The sequence below is a fragment of the Heterodontus francisci genome, chromosome 1 (genome assembly GCF_036365525.1).
Source record: "Heterodontus francisci isolate sHetFra1 chromosome 1, sHetFra1.hap1, whole genome shotgun sequence".
NCBI classification, from domain to species: Eukaryota; Metazoa; Chordata; class Chondrichthyes; order Heterodontiformes; family Heterodontidae; genus Heterodontus; species Heterodontus francisci.
Window position 1 is genome coordinate 192,541,794 of NC_090371.1, and position 22,306 is coordinate 192,564,099.

Sequence of the window (22,306 nt, forward strand, 5' to 3'; positions counted from 1 at the left end):
CTCCGAGGAATTCTTAATTGGTGCCTGCAACGCACTGAGAAAATGTTAATAAGGCTCAAACCTGGAGATGGTTTGAGGCTCTCAAATGCTTAATTAGTTAGGCTCAATGGGCAGCTCTGATACTGTGCCCATTCAGCACCCAACCTGAAAATTTCCCAGTACAATTTTAGAAATGAAATATCCAAATAGCATCAATCTAGTTTTGTGTTGTGGGTCTTTGCCCATTAGGAATTGATTTGAAATTTTCCAACCCATGTAGCCATCAATCTGGATTGGATTTGAATCAAAGTCCTAGGGGCTGTAAGACAGTGTGAGAAACCATTGCATCACCCAGTTCCTCCTCTGGAAACATTCTCTTTCAAAATTCAAGAATGAAGAGATTCAAACACCTACCTTCCAAGTGAAAACGTGTCATCAATAAGTCCCGTACGGTCAGCGAGTGAAAAGCGCTAAATGGAGATCCAGAGGTTAAATAGAGTTTTGTATACACAAAGATCTCTTTAAAGAAACTATACAATTTCTAGCATTTACAGTTTGGAACCGAAAATTGAAGGAAGGACAATTAGTCTTACTGTATGGTCCGTTATCAGCTGTTGGATGATTTGATCCCAGCTTGATCCTTCATACTGCACACGATAGAACCCAACATGATCCATGTTTATTTTCAGTAATCCAACAGCTGGGTCATAATTTAAATTAATACCTAAATATTCATCAAATAAGAACAGTAAATAAAACATTGTTACCTGTATTCTAACAAAATAGACAAGATGGACCATGACAAAAATTTTCTTTCCATGTGGAAAACTCGTACTCCTAACTTGCTCTGTCTTCTGTCAACAAGTTCTGATCTTTCCTGACTTTAGCCCTTTCATCCATGTACATTAATGCCTCCTGTAAGTTTTTCTTTTTTTTTTGCCCTTCCTCTTTACCATTTATGGCTAAGATTTGCCAGGATCTCAGTCTTCTGAAACTGCCTGCACTAAGCTTCATTAAAGTGGCTTAGGGATGGCTTTCTCTCTAATTTTCCTTCTCTCTTGTGGGGAGGGAACCACTCAGCGATGCCCAATAGTGGCACAATTCAGGTATTCAAACCTTTTTATGCTAGTTTTCCAGGAGAGCCCCAATTTCATCTCTTCTCTGTACTTGTGTACTACCAGTCTCCAATGTAGGGCATATAGGGAGAGACCTGCATTTTTCTTGCCTCCAACCTCTGTTCTTCAGACCTACAAAACATTGGATCCAGACATGGTTGGAGACATGTGAGGAAATTAAAATCCCGAACAGGAAAGCCGAAGGAGCAACAAGCCTGTCTGTGACCAACAGAGGGAGGCCCATTCAATCTTAATGGCTAGTCCTCATTAATATGCTGCTGACTGACTGCCCGACAAAAATATTCAGGAAGGGGCTGCTTGGGGTGTGGAGAAAGTCCAGGCAGGGGAGGCCTACACTTCCATTATAGGGCCTTACTTGGAGTGACTTCTTCTCCTGCTGATCCTCCTCCATCTAGCTTCAGGATATCAGGAAAGCTGTAGTAACTTAGTCACTTAAACCAACATTAAAACAGCAGTCAGTTCCCATTAATGTCATTGAGACCTAATCTGCCGATTTAGAGAAGGACCCCATCACTTCAGGTGGGTATTAATATTGGTTGCAATTTCAAATTGCAGTCAGCAGGCCAACAGGTAAATCTCCCACACAAAAGCAGCAAAATCCTGCCGATGCTGGAAATCTGAACTAAAACAATGCTGGAAAGGTCACTAACTCGGTTTCTTTTTCCACAGATACTGCCAGACCTGCTGAGTATTTCCAGCATTTTCTGTTTTTATTAAAGTTAAAAAGAGATTTAAATTTTGCCCAATGGTGTGCAATTCTTTTATAGCATAGCGTGGTGTTCGGGTGGAACAACCACGTATTGCTGGCACAGACACAGTGGGCAAAATAGCCTCCTTATGTGCTGTATTACTATGACGTTCTGCTGATGGTATTCCATGAATTTAAAAGTGTAGGAATGACATGGGCCTGAATTCCTGTCCTCCAATCGTATAGAAGGTAGAATTGCTGTTCCAGTGTGTTACAACTTCAGTGAGACCTTTAACTTTAAAACACGAGATACGAACTCTCCAGACCAATTTAATGAATTACACGACAAGATTTCATGTTTTAAGACTTTATTATAACAACTAAATGAAAAAAAATCACCTTTAACTGAACAGTATTTTGCAAGTAGTTAATACTCCAAATTACAGAGAAAGGTATTTTCCTTCACTTATTAAAAACACTTGAAACCCCCACACCACATTTCCATGTTACACATTTTTCACTGAAGCTAGAAGTCCCAAACTCCTGTGGGCTGGATCTTCCAGTCCTTCTCAAAGTCAATGCCCTCTTCGCTCACTTCTTTCAAGCACCTTTGACCTGGACATCCATGAATAAGGCAATCTCTGGTGATCCTGTTGGTTTTTTCCTCCGCAAATCTCAACTTTCAAATCAGATTGAAGTCTTTGCAGCCTTTCATTGTACCAGTGTTCAGACAGCAGGTGTTCCCTCTCTCTGTCCTGAGGCTGCCACCGCTGGTCTTTGTCTTTCGGTCTTCCTTCCAGCCTGCAGGCTTCTCCAAGCATGTAGAATTTATCCGAAATCAAAGGTCAATTGTCATTTGCTTTTTCAGTAGCAGAGCCCAGAGGTCTGGCCACAGCAGAATGACCCAGGCCTTCTTTTGGTTTCAGGTGTTAGCAATTGCAACTCGCATTTGCATTTCCAGAGCCACTGGCTCTTTGTTTCCAATCTGAAAGTCTGGGAGGGTGAAAGCTCTTCAGGTGTTACAACCTTGCCTTCTGCTTTTCAAAAGGGCCTTTGATCAGGGCTCCTGGTTGTCCTGGTGCCTAGATCCCTGTCTTGTCTTTAAGCAGAGTTGATGTGCGAGGTCACACGTCTCTTCTGACTCTATCTTAGACTACATTAAAAAATTATTTTAAAAAAAAATGTTCATGCTATAAAGTTCAGCGTTCATAACAGTGTTGCATGTTATTTTAAAAGGAACAAAATGCCACAATTTAAAATCGCTAAAACTTGTCTAAACAATATGTATCTAAAAAAGAATGGATGCTCACATCTTTAAAAATATCTTTTTTACTAAGCAAATGTTCCTAACATCACCAGTCACTATTTTGAAACCAACTGACTGATTTTCCAATGCATGTTTGTGGCTGATGAGGCACCTCCCCATGGTCAGACTCAGAAAAATCTACTGTTTAGAATCACACTCACTTACTCAAGTTACAAATAACTGAGAACTGTCAAAACTAATATAGATATTTTAATGTCAAATACCTATATTGAGCAAAGCTTTCGAGAAAGTCTTTACTCACATATGTGTTATTTGGAAGGTACTACAGAAGCACAGGTAGCTCTATACTGAATCCTTCCAACTTCCCTAGAATTAATTAAGGGAGCAACAAAAGAATCATTGAAGACTGAACAGTGAAATATACAACAAGATGACCTGTGTTGATCTGTAAGTTTTCATTGCATCGGGTTTCCATTTTAATAAGTGATATATATCTATACTTAGAGATATAGATTTATAATCTATATAATTATTTGATGTGTATAATGTCTCTTCTTTACCTTCCACTGCCTGTTCAGGAGTTCGCAATTTTGAACTGTTCAGCCAAATATATAGAAATGATTTGCTCCAAAATACATTTACCAAATGGTCAATTATATGGGATAGGTGACTATCTCTCGTATTGTTATCTTGTAAATGGTCTTGTACGAGATAATTTTAGATTAAATAAGCTCAGAGAAATAAAAACAATTCGGATGATGATTCTCCGGCCTTACTTGTTAGGGGTCAGCCTCAACTGCTGGGAACTCATGTTGATAATTTGAGCTTGCTGCATGTGTGGACTTCCAGTTTCGATTTCCCACCCGGGTGTTGTCATCCATTATAGAAACTGCTTGACTATCATTTGCATGACCTGTTATCCTGCAATGCAGGAAAAGTCAGCATTTTCTGCTTTTATTTCAGATTTCCAGCATTTGCAATCTTTGGTTTTACCGAAAGCCTACAATTTGGAGTCCCACCTTTCCTTCATATCATACGTACTGGGTGAACTTGAGTTGAAAAATTCTGTTTCCTTTTTTCCATCCAGTCTGTGCCACTGTATCGGAATATTCCATCGGTAGCTGAAATTGAAAAATAAGCGATTCAGTATTTTATGAGGTTTATCGTATTGTTTTCTCATACTGTTATGGATTGTGTTCCTCTGATCTTTCCAGTCTTATTCCATCTGAACTACATTATAGTGCCATACACTCTTTGCCTCCACACCACACTCCCATCATGCAGGTGAAAAATCAAAGCCTAGACTTCCTGTTCAGGAAAAATTCTACTGGAGACGGGAGCACTATAACTATATAAACATATGCAAATGCAGACAGGATAAGGCCAGTTGGTCCATCAAACATCTTATGTACAGCATGACTCTCCCTACCCCTTGCCCACTCCCCAGTTATCCATAAAATTTCTTGGGAAAGAGAAAGAAAAAAACAGGTCATTCAATCCCTGAAGGTAATCAAATAAGTTTCAGAAGACCTCAGTTGTTTCTTGCTGTCACTTGCCAATGTGCTGTTCAAACTTCTAACATTTCAGCACTGCCTTTCTGCTTGCAGAACAAAGTGGTGCTTAACAGGTAGGGGCAGACCAGAACCAGAGGAATCTTTCCTTATATTAGACCAGGACATAGCACAGTGGCAATATTTCTGGACCAGTAATCTAGGGCCCAGATAAATGCTACTGACATGACTTCAAATCCCACCAAAGCAACTGCGGGAATTTAAATTCAATTCATTAATAAATCAGGAATTAAAAAAGCAGCTAGCCTCAGTAATGATAATCATGAAACTACCAGACTGTCATTAAAAACCCATATGCTTTACGAATGCCCTTTAGGGAAGGAAATCTGGCCTACGTGTGACTCCAGCCCCCAGCAATGTGATTGATTCTTAACTGCTCCCTGAAATGGCCTAGCAAGCCATTCAGTTGTATCTAATCGCTGCAGAAAAGTTGAAGAATAAAACCAGACTGACCATCTGGCATCAGAAACGATAAATGTACATGCTGTCCATCAACCCTGCAAAGTCCTTCTCACTAATATCTGGAGACTTGTGCCAAAATTGGGAGATGCAACAGGCTGACATAATCATACTCACTGAATCATCCCAGACTCCTCCATCACCATCCCTGGATAAATCAAATCCCACCAGCAGGCCAGATCCATCAGAGGTGGTGGAAGCACAGTGGTATAAGGTTGGACATGGACTCCAGACGCCATGAAATCTCATGGCATCAGGTCAAACATGGGCAAGGAAACCTTCTCCTAATACCATCCAAGGCCCTCTCTCAGCTGATGAATCAGTACTCCTCATGTTGAACACCACTTGGAAGAACCACTGAGACTAGCAAGAGCACAGAATAGCTAGGGAACTTTAATGCCCATCACCAAGAGTGGCTTGCTAGCACCACAACTGACCGATCTGGCTGAGTCCTGAAGGGCATATCTGCCAGACTGGCCCTGTGGCTGGTGGTGAGAGAACCAACAGGAGGGAAAAACCTACTTGACCTCATCTTCACCAATCCACCTTTTGCAGATGTGTCTGCCTATGACAGTATTGGTAGGAGTGGCCATCATTCAGTCCGTGTGGAGAAAAAGTCCCATCTTTACACTGCGGACAGTCTCCATCATGTTGGGTGGCACTACCACTGTGCTAAATGGGACAGATTCAGAACAGATCCCACAGCTCAGAACTGGGCATCCACAAGGTGCTGTGGGCCATCAGAAGCACCACAAATGTAGTTAACCACAATCTGTAACCTCATGGTCTGGCATATCCCTCATTCTACCATTACCATCAAGCCAGGGGGCCAACCCTGATTCAATGAGGAGTGTAGGAGAGCATGCCAGGAGCAGCACCAGGCATACCGAAAAATGAGATGAAGCTACAATATGCATGGGGAAGCAGCATGCTATAGACGATCTATAAGTGATCCCACAAACAATAGATCAGATCAAAGCTCTGCAGTCCTGCCACATCCAGTTGTGAATGGTGGTGGACAATTAAACAACTAACAGGAGTACAAGGCTCCACAAACATCCCCATCCTCAATGATGGGGGAGCAAAGCAAGTGAGTAGAAGAGACAAGGCTGAAGCATTTACAACTATCTTCAGCCAGAAGTGCTGAGTGGATAATCTATCTCAGCCCGCTCCTGAGGTCCCCAGCACCACAGATACCAGTCTTCAACTCCACATGATATCAAGAAACAGCTGAAGGCACTGGAATATGCCAAGGCAATGGGCCCCAACAACATCACAGCTGTAGTACTGTTGATTTGTGCTCCAGAACACGCTGTGTCCATAGCCAAGCCATTCCAGTACAGCTACAACACTGGCATCTACCCAACAATTTTGAAAATCGCCCAAGTATGGCCTGTCCACAAAAAGGACAAATCCAATCCGGCCAATTATTGCCCCATCAGTGTACTCTCAATCATCAGCAAAGTGATGAACGGTGTCATCAAAAGCGTTATCAAGCGGAACTTACTCAGCAATAACCCGCTTACTGCTGCTGAGTTTGGGTTCCACCAGGGTCACTCGGCTCCAGACCTCATTACAGCTTTGGTCCAAAAAGGATAAAAGAGCAGAATTCCAGAGGTGAGTTCAGAGTGACTGCCCTTGAAATTAAGGCAGCATTTGACCAAGTGTAGCATCAAGGAGCCCTAGTAAAATTGAAGTCAATGGAATTCGGGGAGAAACTCACCATTGGTTGGAGTCATACTTGGCACAAAGGAGGATGGTTGTGGTTTTTGAGACAAATCATGTAAGCCCCAGGACATCACTGCAGGAGTTCCTCAGGGTAGTGTCCTAGGCACACACATCTTCAGTGCCTCATCAATGACCTTCCCTCCATCATAAGTTCCGAAGTGGGGATGTCCGCTGATGATTGCAGAGTTCAGTACCACTTACAACTCCTCCCATACTGAAGCACTCCATGCCTTTATGCACCAAGACCTCGGCTTGGGCTGATAAGTGACAAGTAACATTCATGCCATGCAAGTGTCAGGCAATGATCATCTCCAATGAGAGAATCTAGCCATCAGCCCTTGACATTCAATGGCATTACCATCATGAATCCCCCACCATCAACATCCTGGGCTTTGCCACTAACCAGAAAGTTTACTGGACCAGTCATATAAATACTGTGGTTATAAGAGCAGATCAGAGGCTGGGAATTCTGCTGCGAGCAACCTCCTGTCTCCCCAAAGCCTGTCCATCATCTACAAGGCACAAGTCAGCAGTGTGATGGAATATGTACCATTTGCCTTAATGAGTTTAGCTCCAACAAAACTCAAGAAGCTTGACACCATCCAGGACAAAGCAGCCCACTTGATTAGCACCCCATCCACCATCTTAAATATTTATTCCCTCCACCACCAGCATGCATTGGCAGAAGTGTGTACCATCTACAAGTTGCACTGCAGCAACTTGCCGAGGATCTTTTGACAGCACCTTCCAAACCCGCAACCTTAACCACCTGGAAAGAAAAGGACAGCTGATGCACAGGAACACCACCTCCTGCAAGTTCCCCTTCAAGCCACACACTATCCTGACTTGCAACTATATCGTCGTTCCTTTACTGTCGCTGGGTCAATACCCTGGAGCGCCCTTCCTAACAGCACATTGGATGTACCTACACCACTGGATTGCAGCGGTTCAAGAAGGCAGCTCACCATCATCTTCTCAAGGGCCATTAGTGATGGGCAGAAAATGCTGGTCTTGCCAGTGACTTTCACATCCCATGACCAAATAAAAAATAGTCACCTCAGTCAGTATGAAGTGAACCTGCTGTGCCCTAAGAATGCAGAAGGATTGTGCTGTGATGATAATAGAGAAGGTCAGGGCTTGTACCATCCCTTTGTTTTTGTTGCAAAATCAATGACTCAGACAAAGTGAACCATCACAACACACTTTGGGGTCAATTCTGAGTGCCCTCATCTGGCATAAATCGATGGTAATGGCCTCAAAATAAGGTCAGTAATGTTACTGCCCCCTGAACATCAGTGAGGTGCCTGGCTCCATTTTAAAAGTGGCTCCCCACCAGGTGTCAATATGTCCTGGAGGACCAGGAGGTCTGTGAACATTGTACCATTGTTTAAAAAGGGTGCGAGGGATAAGCCAGGTAATTATAGGCCAGTCAGTCTGACCTCGGTGCTGGGTAAATTGTTAGAATCTATTCTGAGGGACAGGATAAACTGTCACTTAGAAAGGCACGGATTAATCAGGGATAGTTAGCATGGATTTGTTAAAGGAAGGTCATGTCTTACTAACTTGGTTGAGTTTTTTGATGAAGTAACAAGGAGGATTGATGAGGGTAGTGCAGCAGATGTGGTTTACATGGATTTTAGTAAGCCATTTGATAAGGTCCCTAGATGGGTTACACCCAGGCAGGACCGGAACCGATGTACTCGCAAGGGTGTTTACTAGTGCTGTTGGGGAGGATTTAAACTAGAATGGCAGGGGGATGGGAACCTGAGCAGGGAGACTGAGGAGGAGGAAACAAGGATAGAAACGAAAGACAGGAAACAAAAAGGCAAAAGTGGAAGGCATAGAAATCAAAGGCAAGAAATAGGGCCATAGTGTGAAATAATGCTAAGACGACTAAGAATGTTAAAAAGACAAGCCTAAAGGCATTGTGTCTCAATGCGTGGAGTATTCGCAATAAGGTAGGCGAATTAACTGCGCAAACAGTTGCAAATGGATACAATATAGTTGCGATTATGGAGACATGGCTGCAGGGTGACCAAGGATGGGAACTGAACATCCAGGGATATTCAATATTTAGGAAGGACAGGCAAAAAGGGAAAGGAGGTGGAGTAGCATTGTTAGTAGAACAGGAAATCTATACAATAGTGAGGAAGGGTATTAGCTCAGAGAATCTGATGTGGAATCTGTATGGGTGGAGGTAAGAAACACCATGGGGTAGAAAACGTTGGTGGGGGTTGTACATAGACTCCCAAACAGCAGAGCTGATGTCGAGGATGGCATTAAACAGGAACTTAAAGATGCATGCAATAAGGGTGATATTTATCTACATATAGATTGGGCAAATCACATTAGCAATAATACTGTAGAGGAGGAATTCCTGGAGTGCATACATGATGGTTTTTTGGACCAATACATTGAGGAAATAACTAGAGAACAGGCCATCCTAGACTGGGTATTGTGTAATGAGAAAGGATTAGTTAACAATCTTGTTGTGCGGGGTCCCTTGGGGAAGAGCGACCATAATATGACAGAATTTTTCATTAAGATGCAGAGTGAGAGAGTTGATTACGAGACTAGGGTCCTGAATCTAAATGAAGGAAACTACGAAGGTATGAGGCACAAGTTGGCTATGATAGATTGAGGAACATTACTTAAAGGGTTGACAGTGGATAGGCAATGGCTAGCATTTAAAGAGCACGTGGATGAATTACAACAATTGTTCATTCCTATCTGGCACAAAAATAAAACAGGAAAGGTGGCTCAACCGTGGCTTACAAAAGAAATTAGGATAGTATTAGATCCAAGGAGGAGAAATATAAAATGGCCAGAATAAGCAGCAAACCTAAGGATCGGGAGCAGTTTAGAATTCAGCAAAGGATTGATAAAGAAGGGGAAATAGAGTATGAGAGTAAGCTTGCAGAGAACATAAAAACTGACTGTAAAAGCTTCTATAGATACGCGAAGAGAAAAAGATTAGTGAAGACAAATGTGGGTCCCTTACAGTCAGAAACTGGGGAATTTATAATGGGGAACAAAGAAATGGCAGACCAATTAAATACATACTTTGGTTCTGTCTTCACAAAGGAGGACACAAATATCATACCAGACATGTTGGGGAACATAGGGTCTAGTGAGAAAGAGGAACTGAAAGAAATCAGTATTAGTAGGGAAATGCTGTTAGGGAAATTAACAGGATTGAAGACTGATAAATCCCCAGAGCCTGATAATCTACATCCCAGAGTACTTAAGGAAGTGGCCCCAGAAATAGTAGATGCATTGCTGGTCATTTTTCAAAATTCTATAGACTCTGGAACAGTTCCAATGGATTGGAGGGTAGCTAATGTAACCCCACTATTTAAAAAAGGAGGTAGAGAGAAAACAGGGAATTAAAGACTGGTTAGCCTGACATCAGTAGTGGGGAAAATAATAGAGTCCATTATAAATGATGTAATAGCATCATGTAACAGCCCCGACAAACAAATTTCTCTGCAGCACCTGTGGAAGAGCCTGTCACTCCAGAATTGGCCTTTATAGCCACTCCAGGTGCTGCTTCACAAACCACTGACCACCTCCAGGCGCGTATCCATTGTCTCTCGAGATAAGGAGGCCCAAAAGAAAGAAAAAAAAGAAAAAAAGAATAGCAGAGCACTTGGAAAACAATGACAGGATCGGACAAAGTCAACTTGGATTTACGAAAGGGAAATCATGCTGGACAAATCTACGACAATTTTTTGAGTATGTAACTAGTATAGATAAGGGAGAACCAGTGGATGTGGTATATTTGGACTTTCAGAAGGCTATTGATAAGGTCCCACATAAGAGATTAGCATGCAAAATTAAAACACATGGGATTGGGGGTAAGGTACTGACATGGATAGAGAACTGGTTGGCAGACAGGAAACAAAGAGTAGAAATAAACGGGTCTTTTTCCGGGTGGCAGGCAGTGACTAGTGGGGGTACCGCAGGGATCAGTGCTTGGCTCCCAGCTATTCACAATATATATTAATAATATAGATGAGGGAATTAAATGTATTATATCCAAGTTTGCAGACGACACAAAGCTGGGTGGGAGTGGGAGCTGTGAGGAGGATGCAGAGAAGCTCCAGTGTGATATGGAGAGGTTGAGTGAGTGAGAAAATACATGGCAGTTGCAGCATAATGTGGATAAATGTGAGGTTATCCACTTTGGTGGCAAAAACAGAAAGGCAGATTATCTGAATGGCAACAGATTGGGAAAGGGGGAGGTGCAGCAAGACCTCGGTGTCCTTGTGCACCAGTCGCTGAAAGTAAGCATGCAGGTGCAGCAGGCAGTTAAGAAGGCAAATGGTATGTTGGCCTTCATCGCGAGAGGATTTGAATATAGAAGCAGGGATGTCTTGCTGCAATTATACAAGGCCTTGGTGAGACCACATCTGGAGTATTGTGTGCAGTTTTGTTCTCCTTATCTGAGGAAGGGTGTTCTTGCTATGGAGGGAGTGCAGCAAAGATTCACCAGACTGATTCCTGGGATGGTGGGACTGACATATGAAGAGAAACTGGGTCAATTAGGCTTGTATTCACTAGAGTTTAGAAGAATGAGAGGGGATCGCATAGAAACCTACAAAATTCTAACAGGACTGGACAGACTAGATGCAGGAAGGATGTTCCCGATGGCGGGGGAGTCCACAACCAGGGGTCGCAGTCTAAGGATAAGGGATAAGCCATTTAGGACTGAGATGAGGAGGGATTTCTTCACCAAGAGAGTGGTGAACCTGTGGAATTCTCTACCACAGAAAGCAGTTGAGGCCAAGTCATTAAATATATTCAAGAAAGAGTTAGATACAGTTCTTAGGGCTAAAGGGATCAAGGGATACGGGGAGAAAGTGGGAACAAGGTACTGAGTTTGGATGATCAGCCATGATTGTATTGAATGGCTGTGCAGGCTCGAAGGGCCGAATGGCCTACTCCTGCTCCTATTTTTCTATGTTTCTAAGTCCTGCGTGGTAGACTGGTCAATAAAATGAAAGCCCATGGGATACAGGGGGAGGTGGCAGGTTGGATCCAGAATTGGCTCAGGGATGGGAAACAAAGGGTAGTAGTCGACGGAGGTTTTTGTGAATGGAAAGCAGTGTCCAGTGGTGTTCCACAGGGCTCAGTGTTGGGTCCATTGCTGTTTGTGATATATATTAAAGATTTGGACTTAAATGTAGGAGGCATGATTGGGAAATTTGCTGATGACACAAAAATTGGCCATGTAGTTAATAGTGAGGAGGAATGCCGTGGACTCCAGAATGATATCAATGGTTTGGTTGGGTGGGCGGAAAAGTGGCAAATGGAATTCAATCCTGAGAAGTGTGAGGTGATGTATTTGCGGAGGGCAAATAAAGTGAGGGAATATGCAATAAATGGGAGGATATTGAGAGGTATAGAAGAAGTAAGAGACCTGAAGGTGGCAGGACAGGTAGATAGAGTGGTGAAGAAGGCATATGGATTGCATTCCTTTATTGGCCGAGGTATAGAGTACAAAAGCAGGGATGTGATGCTGAAGCTGTACAGAGTGCTGGTTAGGCTGCAGCTGGAGTATTTGCGTGCAGTTCTTGTCACCACATTACAGGAAGGACATAATTGTTCTGGAGAGAGTGCCGAGGAGATTGACAAGAATGTGGCCAGGGCTTAAGGGTTGCAGCTACGGGGAAAGATTGGATAGGTTGGGGTTGTTTTCCCTGGAATTAAGGAGGCTGAGGGATGACTCGATTGAGGTGTACAAAATTATGAGAGGCTTAGATAGAGTAGACAGTAAAGATCTGTTTCCCCTGGCGAGGAGGTCGGTTACCAGGGCACACAGATTTAAGGTGATTGGTAGAAGGATTAGAGGGGACATGAGGAAAATCCTTTTCACCTAGAGGGTGGTGGGTGTCTGGAATTCACTGCCAGGATTGGTGGTGGAGGCAGGGACTCTCAATTCTGTTAAAAGGTACCTGGACATGCACCTGAAGTGCTATAACCAGCAGGGCTATGGACCAGATGCTGGAAGGTGGGATAAGTTGTGTGGATAGCTTATTCGGCTGGTGCAAACACGATGGGCTGAATGGCCTCCTTCTGTGCTGTATTTTGTTCTATGTTCTATGATCGCACCATCTAGGCCCACAAAAATAATCTGGGTTGCTGCCACCCAGCCTCCATGATCTGACCACACCTCCCAATCTCAACCATCTAATTACCTTGCTGACATCATCTCCAGTCCGATTTACAGACTTCAATCCGATGAGTTGCATTAGAACACCTGTTTGGCACCCTGCAGCTCGATGGGCAAATTTAAATTAGGCCAAATTCTCAAAATGGCGGAGGCCTCTTTGCTGCCAGAATGGCGACTGACCAACACCTATACCTTGTGGTCACTCAAGTCCAACAAGAGAGGGTGCAGTTTTGGACTTAGTTTTAGAAAATTAAGCTAGGCAGGTGGAGGGAGTGGCAGTGGGACAGCATTTTAGTGGTAGTGATTGTAATTTATTTAGTTTTAACATAATTATGGAAAAGGACAAAGACAGAACAGGAGTTAGAGTTCTCAATTGGGGCAAGGCCTATTTTACTAGGCTGAGGAGTGATTTAGCGAAAGTGGACTGGAAAAAGCTATTTAAAGGTAAATCAGTGTTAGAGCAGTGGGAGACATTCAAAGAGGAAGTTCAAGGTGTCGACAGTAAACATATTCCCACATACAGAAAGGGTGGGACGGCCAAATCTAGAGCCCCCTGGATGTCAAGGAGCTTACAGGGTAAGATAAGGCAGAAAAGGAAAGCTTAAGTCCAACACTGAGAATGCAATACTACAGAAAGGAAAACAGCAAGTCCAGAAACAAGTCCAGGGATAGAAACAAATTTCAGAAAACAATTTGTAGAAATTACATTGGAAGTACCACAGTAGTCTAAAATGCTGTTGAAAGGACAACTTCTGTGTGTGTGTGTGTGTGTCAGTGTCAGTGTCTCTGTGTGTTCAGAAATTGTTGAATGGTAAATGTGAATGTGTGTGAAGCATCTGAGTGAAGTTGTATTAAATTGGTGTAAGTTAAAAGAAGAAGCTACGATAAAGTGGAGTGTTTAAGTTATTAGAAAGCATTGCTTTCTTACTTGCTTTGTTTGGTACTGAAATTTATAGGGTGGGTCCAGGTTGTACAAATTTCAAACGACCCTGTCGGAGAGGCAAACAGTAGATGCAGGGATCCACGTGTAAAGACAGATAAATGAAAACAGTCTGGCTGGTGTATCAGGTTAAGTGTAAGCAGCAGGAGGAAAAGCGTAGACAGTTGGAGTTAAAATTGAGTAAATTAAGGAAAGGGAAGGAAGATAGGTGTGCTGTAGTTGACAGGACAAAGAGTCAATTACAAAAAGAAAGGGATAAATGAGAGGAGGAACGACCCAGACATATAGAAGAGACAACTCGGTGGGCCGGGAAAGTAGAGTTCCTGAAGGCATATTGTGCAGATATATCAAAGGAAAAGAGGGAGGCAGACGAAAGACTGTTGAAGCAGAGGTGTAGTGAAGCTGAGCAGGATCGAGATTTACTCAGCCCTCGAGAGGAAGGGAGAATGGCTCGAGGCACCTGGGACAAAATGAAGACTTGGGTAGCTAGGGCTATGGGCCTCAGAAAAGGGGACGCATATCAGCTAGTTCAGAATAACCATCAAAGAATGACTGTGAAAGGTTGCTGCATAACCTCTTGGAGTTTGTCTGCTTGTGAAAGTTTATCTTTTTCCTTTAGTTTCTAATTATAGTTGTTGCAAGATATTTGAAGAAGGGAGAATTGGGATCATTAACATAATCGATATATTTCTGTTTTCCTTCCTTTAAATGCACATGCTACTCTTTTCTGTGGGTGTGTGAGGATTTTTTTATTTTATTTGGGCACATGATGTTTGTGTGCTTGAATTTGTGATTTTCAGTGCGATTTGAAAACTGAGACATACTGGCACAAACTACTGGCAACTGGGGATGAAGCTCCAGTTTGTTTTCCAAAGTCAAGAGCCTTGTAAAAGTCCGGCAGAAACCCAGTTATAGCCTTTCAAACTTCTGCAGCAAGTTAAAGACTCAGTTCAAATGTGGTTAAGTAGGGAACATCAGAATTTGGAAGTTATTCTAAAGGACAGGGAAAAGTTGCCAGGAGTAGGGGATCAAGTGATTTTTAGGGTCCTTCTTGCAAAACCAGGCTTAGCATCTCGCTGGCAAGGACCTTACGAGGACCTGATGACTAGCAACATTTGTATGTGTGGATGTGGAAGGGAAAGGCCAGTGGAAACACTGGACACAGATCAAGGAGTATGGAAACGTAAAGAATAATAAGGAAAAACCGGTGATGACTGGTGTCTGCTTTCTCTCTTTACAGGACCATGAAAAGCGCTGTACTGCTAATATGTCTGGCAACCATGAGCGCGAAAGGAACCAAGTCGGTTGACTGGGGGACCCAACAAGGCCTTTTCTATAAGTACACGAGCGACGCTAATTGCGATCGGGTGCGTGGAACGTTAAATGTCATGGTTAACAAACTAAGGAGTAGCTCAGGGCAGTTGGGAATGGGGAACAGCAGCGCCTAAAGTTGTGGCAATGAAGGTTCCCTTTATACTTAAAGCAGTCATGCATAAATCTAGCATCAGTATCATCCACTGTAGTTCTAACTTTATAACCCCTATTCTATCTGTATGCAGTTACAGTTCTATTCAAGTTATTTATTATTAAATTGTCTAAACAATGTGAATGTTGACTGCAGGGTCCCATTTTGGGTAATCTGTTCATTATTTGTATCCTGAACGAGAGAGGTTTTTAGACTCTATTAAGTGTACATGAGCACATTGGATAGCTTCGTGGCTGAACTGCATAGCCAGATTCACTGATTCAATTATAACTCTTAATTTGAAAAAATTGAATTGCTAGAATAAATGTGTAGAGCCAGTCAGTATTTATTAATGAATTATGGCTGTTAGCCGTATTGAGCTTACTGACTTCTAAATCATATTGAGCAAAGCAATGCAGAAATGGAATATTATGTTAGGTTTGAATTTAACCAACATGCTAGCAAAACACTAAAGAATCAGGGGCAGAGAATACAGGGATCATGGGAGATAGCAATTGGCCAAAGTACTACCTCGTACCCAAATACGCGACCCAGAGATTCCCTCCTTGCGGCATCTCGCTGGCTGGGTGTAGGGAATAATGTTGTCTGTCCACATCCCATAGGCATAGGGACGAGAGCTGCGCATGGTTTTAATGCCACCCTAAACTGTACGCTTGAAATTTTCAGCGCCTGCCATGAACCGACGCAAATGGCACATCATGGAGAAGGGAAATACTGTGTGACCACCAGCGAACCTTAATACCAGTACAGTAACATCCACTGTCCAGTGATCAACTCGAGTTTCTGCTTCAACTCTGGGCCCCAACGACAATCAGACGTTCGGTGATAACTCACATCCGGCCTCCTCGTAGGGAGGGGATGAGCATAACCAATGATCTAACGGAGGACTTGTTGAGATACCTGCTTCCTGAGGGGAAGTGAATCCTTATACTGCTGGAATATTTCCTGAAGATGAGGGAAGTGGCCCAGACAGCAATGAAGCAGTATCACCGAATCCAACAGGAGGTCAAGCAACTGGGAGAGGATGTGACAGCCAAACAGGAGGACATATCATGGTGGGAGACGGTTTGGGACTGGGGTATTAGGGTGGACGTTCATCCCGAATTAGAATTGATTCCCATGTACTGGTAGCAGTGCAGTTGCTAATTGCTATCAGACTTATAGTTGAATCTTGTACCCTGGCACCTAAATTGAGATGTTAGACATAATTTAGAAAATGTAACCATGCAAATCTAACCACCAGTCTGGCCAACAGTGATGGAGCAAGGAACACTTAGCGTTAGTTGGCCATCTTGCTAGTAGCCTAGGGCCAAAAGGGGGGACTGAAGTGGTGTACCCTGGGAGTACTGCAGGCTTGACTAAAATTGCTGCAATTTATGTAAAATAATACAAAGTATCAATCCCAGACTAAGCCTGGTCACTAGGTCACAGGTGAGGTCGTAAGAGGATGCTAGGGAAGTCTCTAAAGCTTATCGAAACCGGTAGGATCCCCGAATTATTCAACGGGCAGAGGGTCTGTAGGGGAGACTGGCATAGGAAACCATGGGATCCTTGGTATAACTTGAGAAAGCTTGCCTGTTAGCCACACGAATTATATGAATACTTAATCAGAAGGTAACGAGCTCAGGAGGGAGACACCCGAATCCTATGAATAGCCTAAGAATCCTATGACTAGGGTAATCAAGAGGCTGACAAGGTGAATAATATAACCAAGGCAGGATGAGATCAGGGAAGGCAATAGATGGGAGATGATGTAATTAAGAAACAGTTTACCAAGTAAACCTCCTGTAAAACTGTACAAAATGACTGCTGGAACAATGTACCAGCAGAGCCCCTACAATCATTCATGAGACTAGGACTTCTCCTTACATACTCGTAAATAAAGATCGCTCGTTTGTACAAGACATCTGACTCTTGAGGCGTTTTTGGGTACCGGGGCAAGCCCTCACCCTTACAACCAGGTGAACTCATGTCCTTCCTCAGCTGTAGAGGTCTGGGCTACAGGTCATGAAACCAGTATTTAAAGGGTTGTTATCCTAGTACCAACATTTTTGAAGCCATCTAAGGATTGGCACATCTTGCAAAGTGTGCCCATGACTGTGAAGTCCATTACCCAAGTCTGCGCCAGCATTTCTGATGGTTTAACAGAACCACAGTCCAGCATGAAATGTAACTACATGATTTCCTGCTGTGGAGCACCCCTCATGACTGAAGTCCTAAACTAAGCCTGATTACATCCAAAAGACTGGTTGAATTATTTTCAACATGTTGGGGGTTTGGATAGAGGGACTAATTGCACAGACATCATTGCTCATATTGTTCCAGAGATCTGCTGCCATTTCAAACACTGGACATACTGGAGAGTGCACCCAGCAACAGGGGCATGGCTAAACAGGTACTGATGAGGTGTTGGCTCTCATGGATAGACCACATCGAGACCTTGCAAACTCCGTTCAAATGACAGGAAATGTGTTAGAAAGTATGTAGCCACCACAGAAAGAGGAGTGGCAGAGAAGAATTGCAGAGCCATCTCATAAACCAGAACAAGGAGACAGATGGCCATCTCAATACCAAGCATTCTCCCTGCTTTACAGGAGCTAGCCATGTCACTTACCAGTCACTGAAATAGTACCTCCATCACCAAGAATGGGAGCACTATCATCTCCAAGTTCCCTTCCAGTTCACACACCATCCTGACTGGGACATAAATCATCCCCTCTTAAATATCGCTAGATCAAATTCATGGAATTCCCTGCCTGACTACATCACGGAAACAATATCTGCTCAAGGACTGCAGTGATTCCAGAAAAAAAGCCCACCAGCTTTTTCTCAGGGCTACTAGGATGGGCAATAAATGCAGCCTTGCCAGCAACATCCCAGAAACATAAAAAGGGGCACTAAGTTCGGTTCTAGAGCATCCCCTCAACATTGTCACCAAAGGGAAGCACCAGGGCAACAAATATTAGGGACTTAAATGCATTGCTTACCGAGTATTAAATGTGGTTGCACCTTACTTTAAATGCGCCAAGTGTTAGCTGGTGAAAGTCACGGGGTCCAATAGGAACTGAATGAACACCGAGGCCTATATTGGTGAAGGTGCAATTGGCCACTGCACTGTGTGCATATGGATCACTATGTGCAAATGGGGTGTCATCGCTTCTTTAAAGCAGGCAAATTTAATGAATGACTCATGTCAATGAGAATCAAGGTAATTTGCTTCTGCACTAAATATATACATAACTTAATATGTTTATAATTAATTCGAAGCTCTCATCTGTTTCCCTCTCTTGAAAAAGAAGGCATACAAAGTGGCCAAAAGCAGCATGAAACTAGAAGATTGGGAAAACTTTAAAGGTCAACAGAAAGCTACAAAAAGAGCTATAAAGAATAGTAAGATGGAACATGAGAAAAAACTAGCACAGAATATAAAGACAGATAGCAAAAGTTTCTATAAATATATAAAACGAAAAAGAGTGGCCAAAGTAAACGTTGGTCCTTTAGAGGATGAGAAGGGGAATTTAGTTATGGGATATGATGAAATGGCCGACGCATTGAACAGGTATTTTGTATCGGTCTTCTCAGTGGAGGATATTAATAACATGCCAGTAATTGACAAAGAGACGAACGTAGGTGAGGACCTGGGAACAATCATTATTACGGAAGAGGTAGTGTTGGGCAAGCTAATGGAGCTAAGGATTGATAAGTCTCCTGGCCCTGATGAAATGCATCCCAGGGTACTAACAGAGATGGCGGGAGAAATAGCAGGTGCACTGACGGTAATTTTCCAAAATTCGCTGGACTCTGGGGTAGTCCCAGTTGATTGGAAAACAGCAGCTGCGACACCACTGTTTAAAAAGGGAGGTAGACAAAAGATGGGGAATTACAGACCAATTAGCTTAACCTCTGTAGTGGGGAAGATGCTTGAGTCTATTATCACGGAAGAAATAGCAGGGCATCTCGATAGAAATTGTCCCGTTGGGCAGACACAGCATGGGTTCATGAAGGGCAGGTCATGCTTGACAAATCTTTTGGAATTCTATGATGACATTATGAGCAAGGTGGACAATGGGGACCCAGTGGATGCGGTGTACCTAGATTTCCAAAAGGCCTTCGACAAGGTGCCGCACAAGAGGCTGCTGCATAAGATAAGGATGCATGGCGTCAGGGGTAAAGTATTAGCATGGATAGAGGATTGGTTGACGAACAGGAAGCAGAGAGTGGGGATAAAGGAGTGCTATTCTGGTTGGCAATCAGTCAGTAGTGGTGTGCCTCAGGGGTCGGTGTTGGGACCGCAATTATTTACAATTTATATCGATGATTTGGAGTTGGGGACCACGTGTAGGGTGTCAAAGTTTTCAGATGACACTAAGATGAGTGGCAGAGCAAAGTGTGCAGATGACTGTGAAACTTTGCAGAGGAACATAGATACATTGAGTGAGTGGGAAAAGGTCTGGCAGATGGAATACAATGTTAATAAATGTGAAGTCATTCATTTCGGTAGGAGTAATGGTAAAAAGGATTATTACTTGAATGGTAAAAAGTTGCAGCATGCTGCTATGCAGAGGGACCTGGGTGTCCTTGTGCATGAATCGCAGAAGGTTGGTCTGCAGGTACAGCAAGTAATTAGGAAGGCAAATGGAATTTTGTCCTTCATTGCTAAAGGGATTGAGTTTAAAAGCAGAGAGGTTATGTTGCAGCTGTATAAGGTACTGGTGAGGCCGCACCTGGAGTACTGTGTGCAGTTTTGGTCTCCTTACTTGAGAAAGGATATACTGGCACTGGAGAGGGTGCAGAGGAGGTTCACTAGCTTGATTCCGGAGTTGAGGGGGTTGGCTTATGAGGAGAGACTGAGTAGATTGGGATTATATTCATTGGAGTTCAGAAGAATGAGGGGGGATCTGATAGAAACATATAAAATCATTAAGGGAATAGATAAGATACAAGTAGAGAGGATGTTTCCACTGGCAGGTGAAGCTAGAACAAGAGGGCATAGTCTCAAGATTAGAGGGAGCAGATTTAGGACTGAATTAAGAAGGAACTTCTTCACCCAGAGGGTTGTTAATCTATGGAATTCTTTGCCCAGTGAAGTAGTTGACGCTTCTTCAGTAAACGTCTTTAAAGCTAAGGTAGATATCTTTTTGAACAATAAAGGAATTAAGGGATATGGTGGGAGCGCGAGTAAGTGGATCTGAGTCCACGAAAACATCAGCCATGATCTTATTGAATGGCGGAGCAGGCTCGAAGGGCTGGATGGCCTACTCCTGCTCCTAGTTCTTATTAAGGCCTAAACAGATGTGTGCATGCAGCATTGAATACCAAAAGTAGCTTAAGTAAACAAAAACAAGAAATGCTGGAACCACTCAGCAGGTCTGGCAGCATCTGTGAAAAGAGGAGCAGAGTTAACGTTTCGGGTCAGTGACCCTTCTTTGGAACTGACAAATATTAGAAAAGTCACAGGTTATAAGCAAGTGAGGTGGGGGTGGGGCAAGAGATAACAAAGGAGGTCTAGATTGGACCAGGCCACATAGCTGACCAAAAGGTCACGGAGCAAAGGCAAACAATATGTTAATAGTGTGTTGAAAGACAAAGCATTAGTACAGATTAGGTGTTAATACACTGAATATTGAACAGCAGCAAGTGCAAACCTGAAAAAAAACAGTGGGTAAGCAAACTGAACAAACTAAGATGAAATGAAATAAATGCAAAAAACGATTGTAAAAAATGTAAAAAAGAATGTAAAAACAAGGAAGAAAAAATAACTAAAAATGAAAGTAAAATGGGGGGCTGTCATGCTCTGAAATTATTGAATTCAATGTTCAGTCCGGCAGGCTGTAGTGTGCCTAATCGGTAAATGAGATGCTGTTCCTCGAGCTTGCGTTGATGTTCACTGGAACACTGCAGCAATCCCAGGACAGAGATGTGAGCATGAAAGCAGGGGGGAGTGTTGAAATGGCAAGCAACCGGAAGCTCAGGGTCCTGCTTGCGGACTGAGCGGAGATGTTCCGCAAAGCGGTCACTCAGTCTGCGCTTGGTCTCCCCAATGTAGAGGAGACCACACTGTGAGCAGCGAATACAGTATACTACATTGAAAGAAGTACAAGTAAATTGCTGCTTCACCTGAAAGAAGTGTTTGGGGCCTGGGATAGTGAGGAGAGAGGAGGTAAATGGGCAGGTATTACACCTCCTGCGATTGCAGGGGAAGGTGCCATGGGACGGGGAGGAGGTGGTGGGGGTAATGGAGGAGTGGACCAGGGTGTCGCGGAGGGAACGATCCCTTCGGAATGCTGACAGGGGAAGGGAGGGGAAGATGCGACTGGTAGTGGCATCACACTGGAGGTGGCGGAAATGGCGGAGGATGATCCTTTGGATATGGAGGCTGATGGGGTGAAAAGTGAGGACAAGGGGAACCCTGTCACGGTTCTGGGAGGGAGGGGAAGGGGTGAGGGTAGAGGTGCGGGGAATGGGCCGGACACGGTTGAGGGCCCTGTCAACCACAGTGGGGGGAAATCCTCGGTTGAGGAAAAAGGAGGTCATATCAGAAGCACCGTCATGGAAGGTAGCATCATCAGAGCAGATGCGTCGGAGACGGAGAAACTGGGAGAATGGAATGGAGTCCTTACAGGAGGTAGGGTGTGAAGAAGTGTAGTCGAGGTAGCTGTGGGAGTCGGTGGGCTTATAATGGATATTAGTGGACAACCTATCCCCAGAGATGGAGACAGAGAAGTCGGGGAAGGGAAGGGAAGTGTCAGAGATGGACCTCTTTGCTAAAGTAAACATTGGTCTCTTCGAGGCAGAGACAGGAGTCACACCTCTTCAGCTAGGTACTTCAGATTTGGTCTGTGGTTAGGAACTGGAGTGTGTGACTGCAAGTGAGGCA

The 22,306-nt window shown here is 43.5% G+C and overlaps 1 protein-coding gene across 1 annotated transcript in view; it reads right to left on the reverse strand.

Moving 5' to 3' along the window:
* enpep (glutamyl aminopeptidase) overlaps positions 1-22,306 on the reverse strand; it is a 129,513-nt gene that overhangs the window by 12,118 nt on the left and 95,089 nt on the right. The window contains exons 11-13 of the mRNA XM_068039852.1: positions 4,112-4,191; positions 573-703; positions 394-449 (exon numbers count right to left, since the gene is read on the reverse strand). Coding sequence (XP_067895953.1) covers positions 394-449; positions 573-703; positions 4,112-4,191 — 267 coding nt within the window. The remainder of the gene's footprint in view (positions 1-393; positions 450-572; positions 704-4,111; positions 4,192-22,306) is intronic.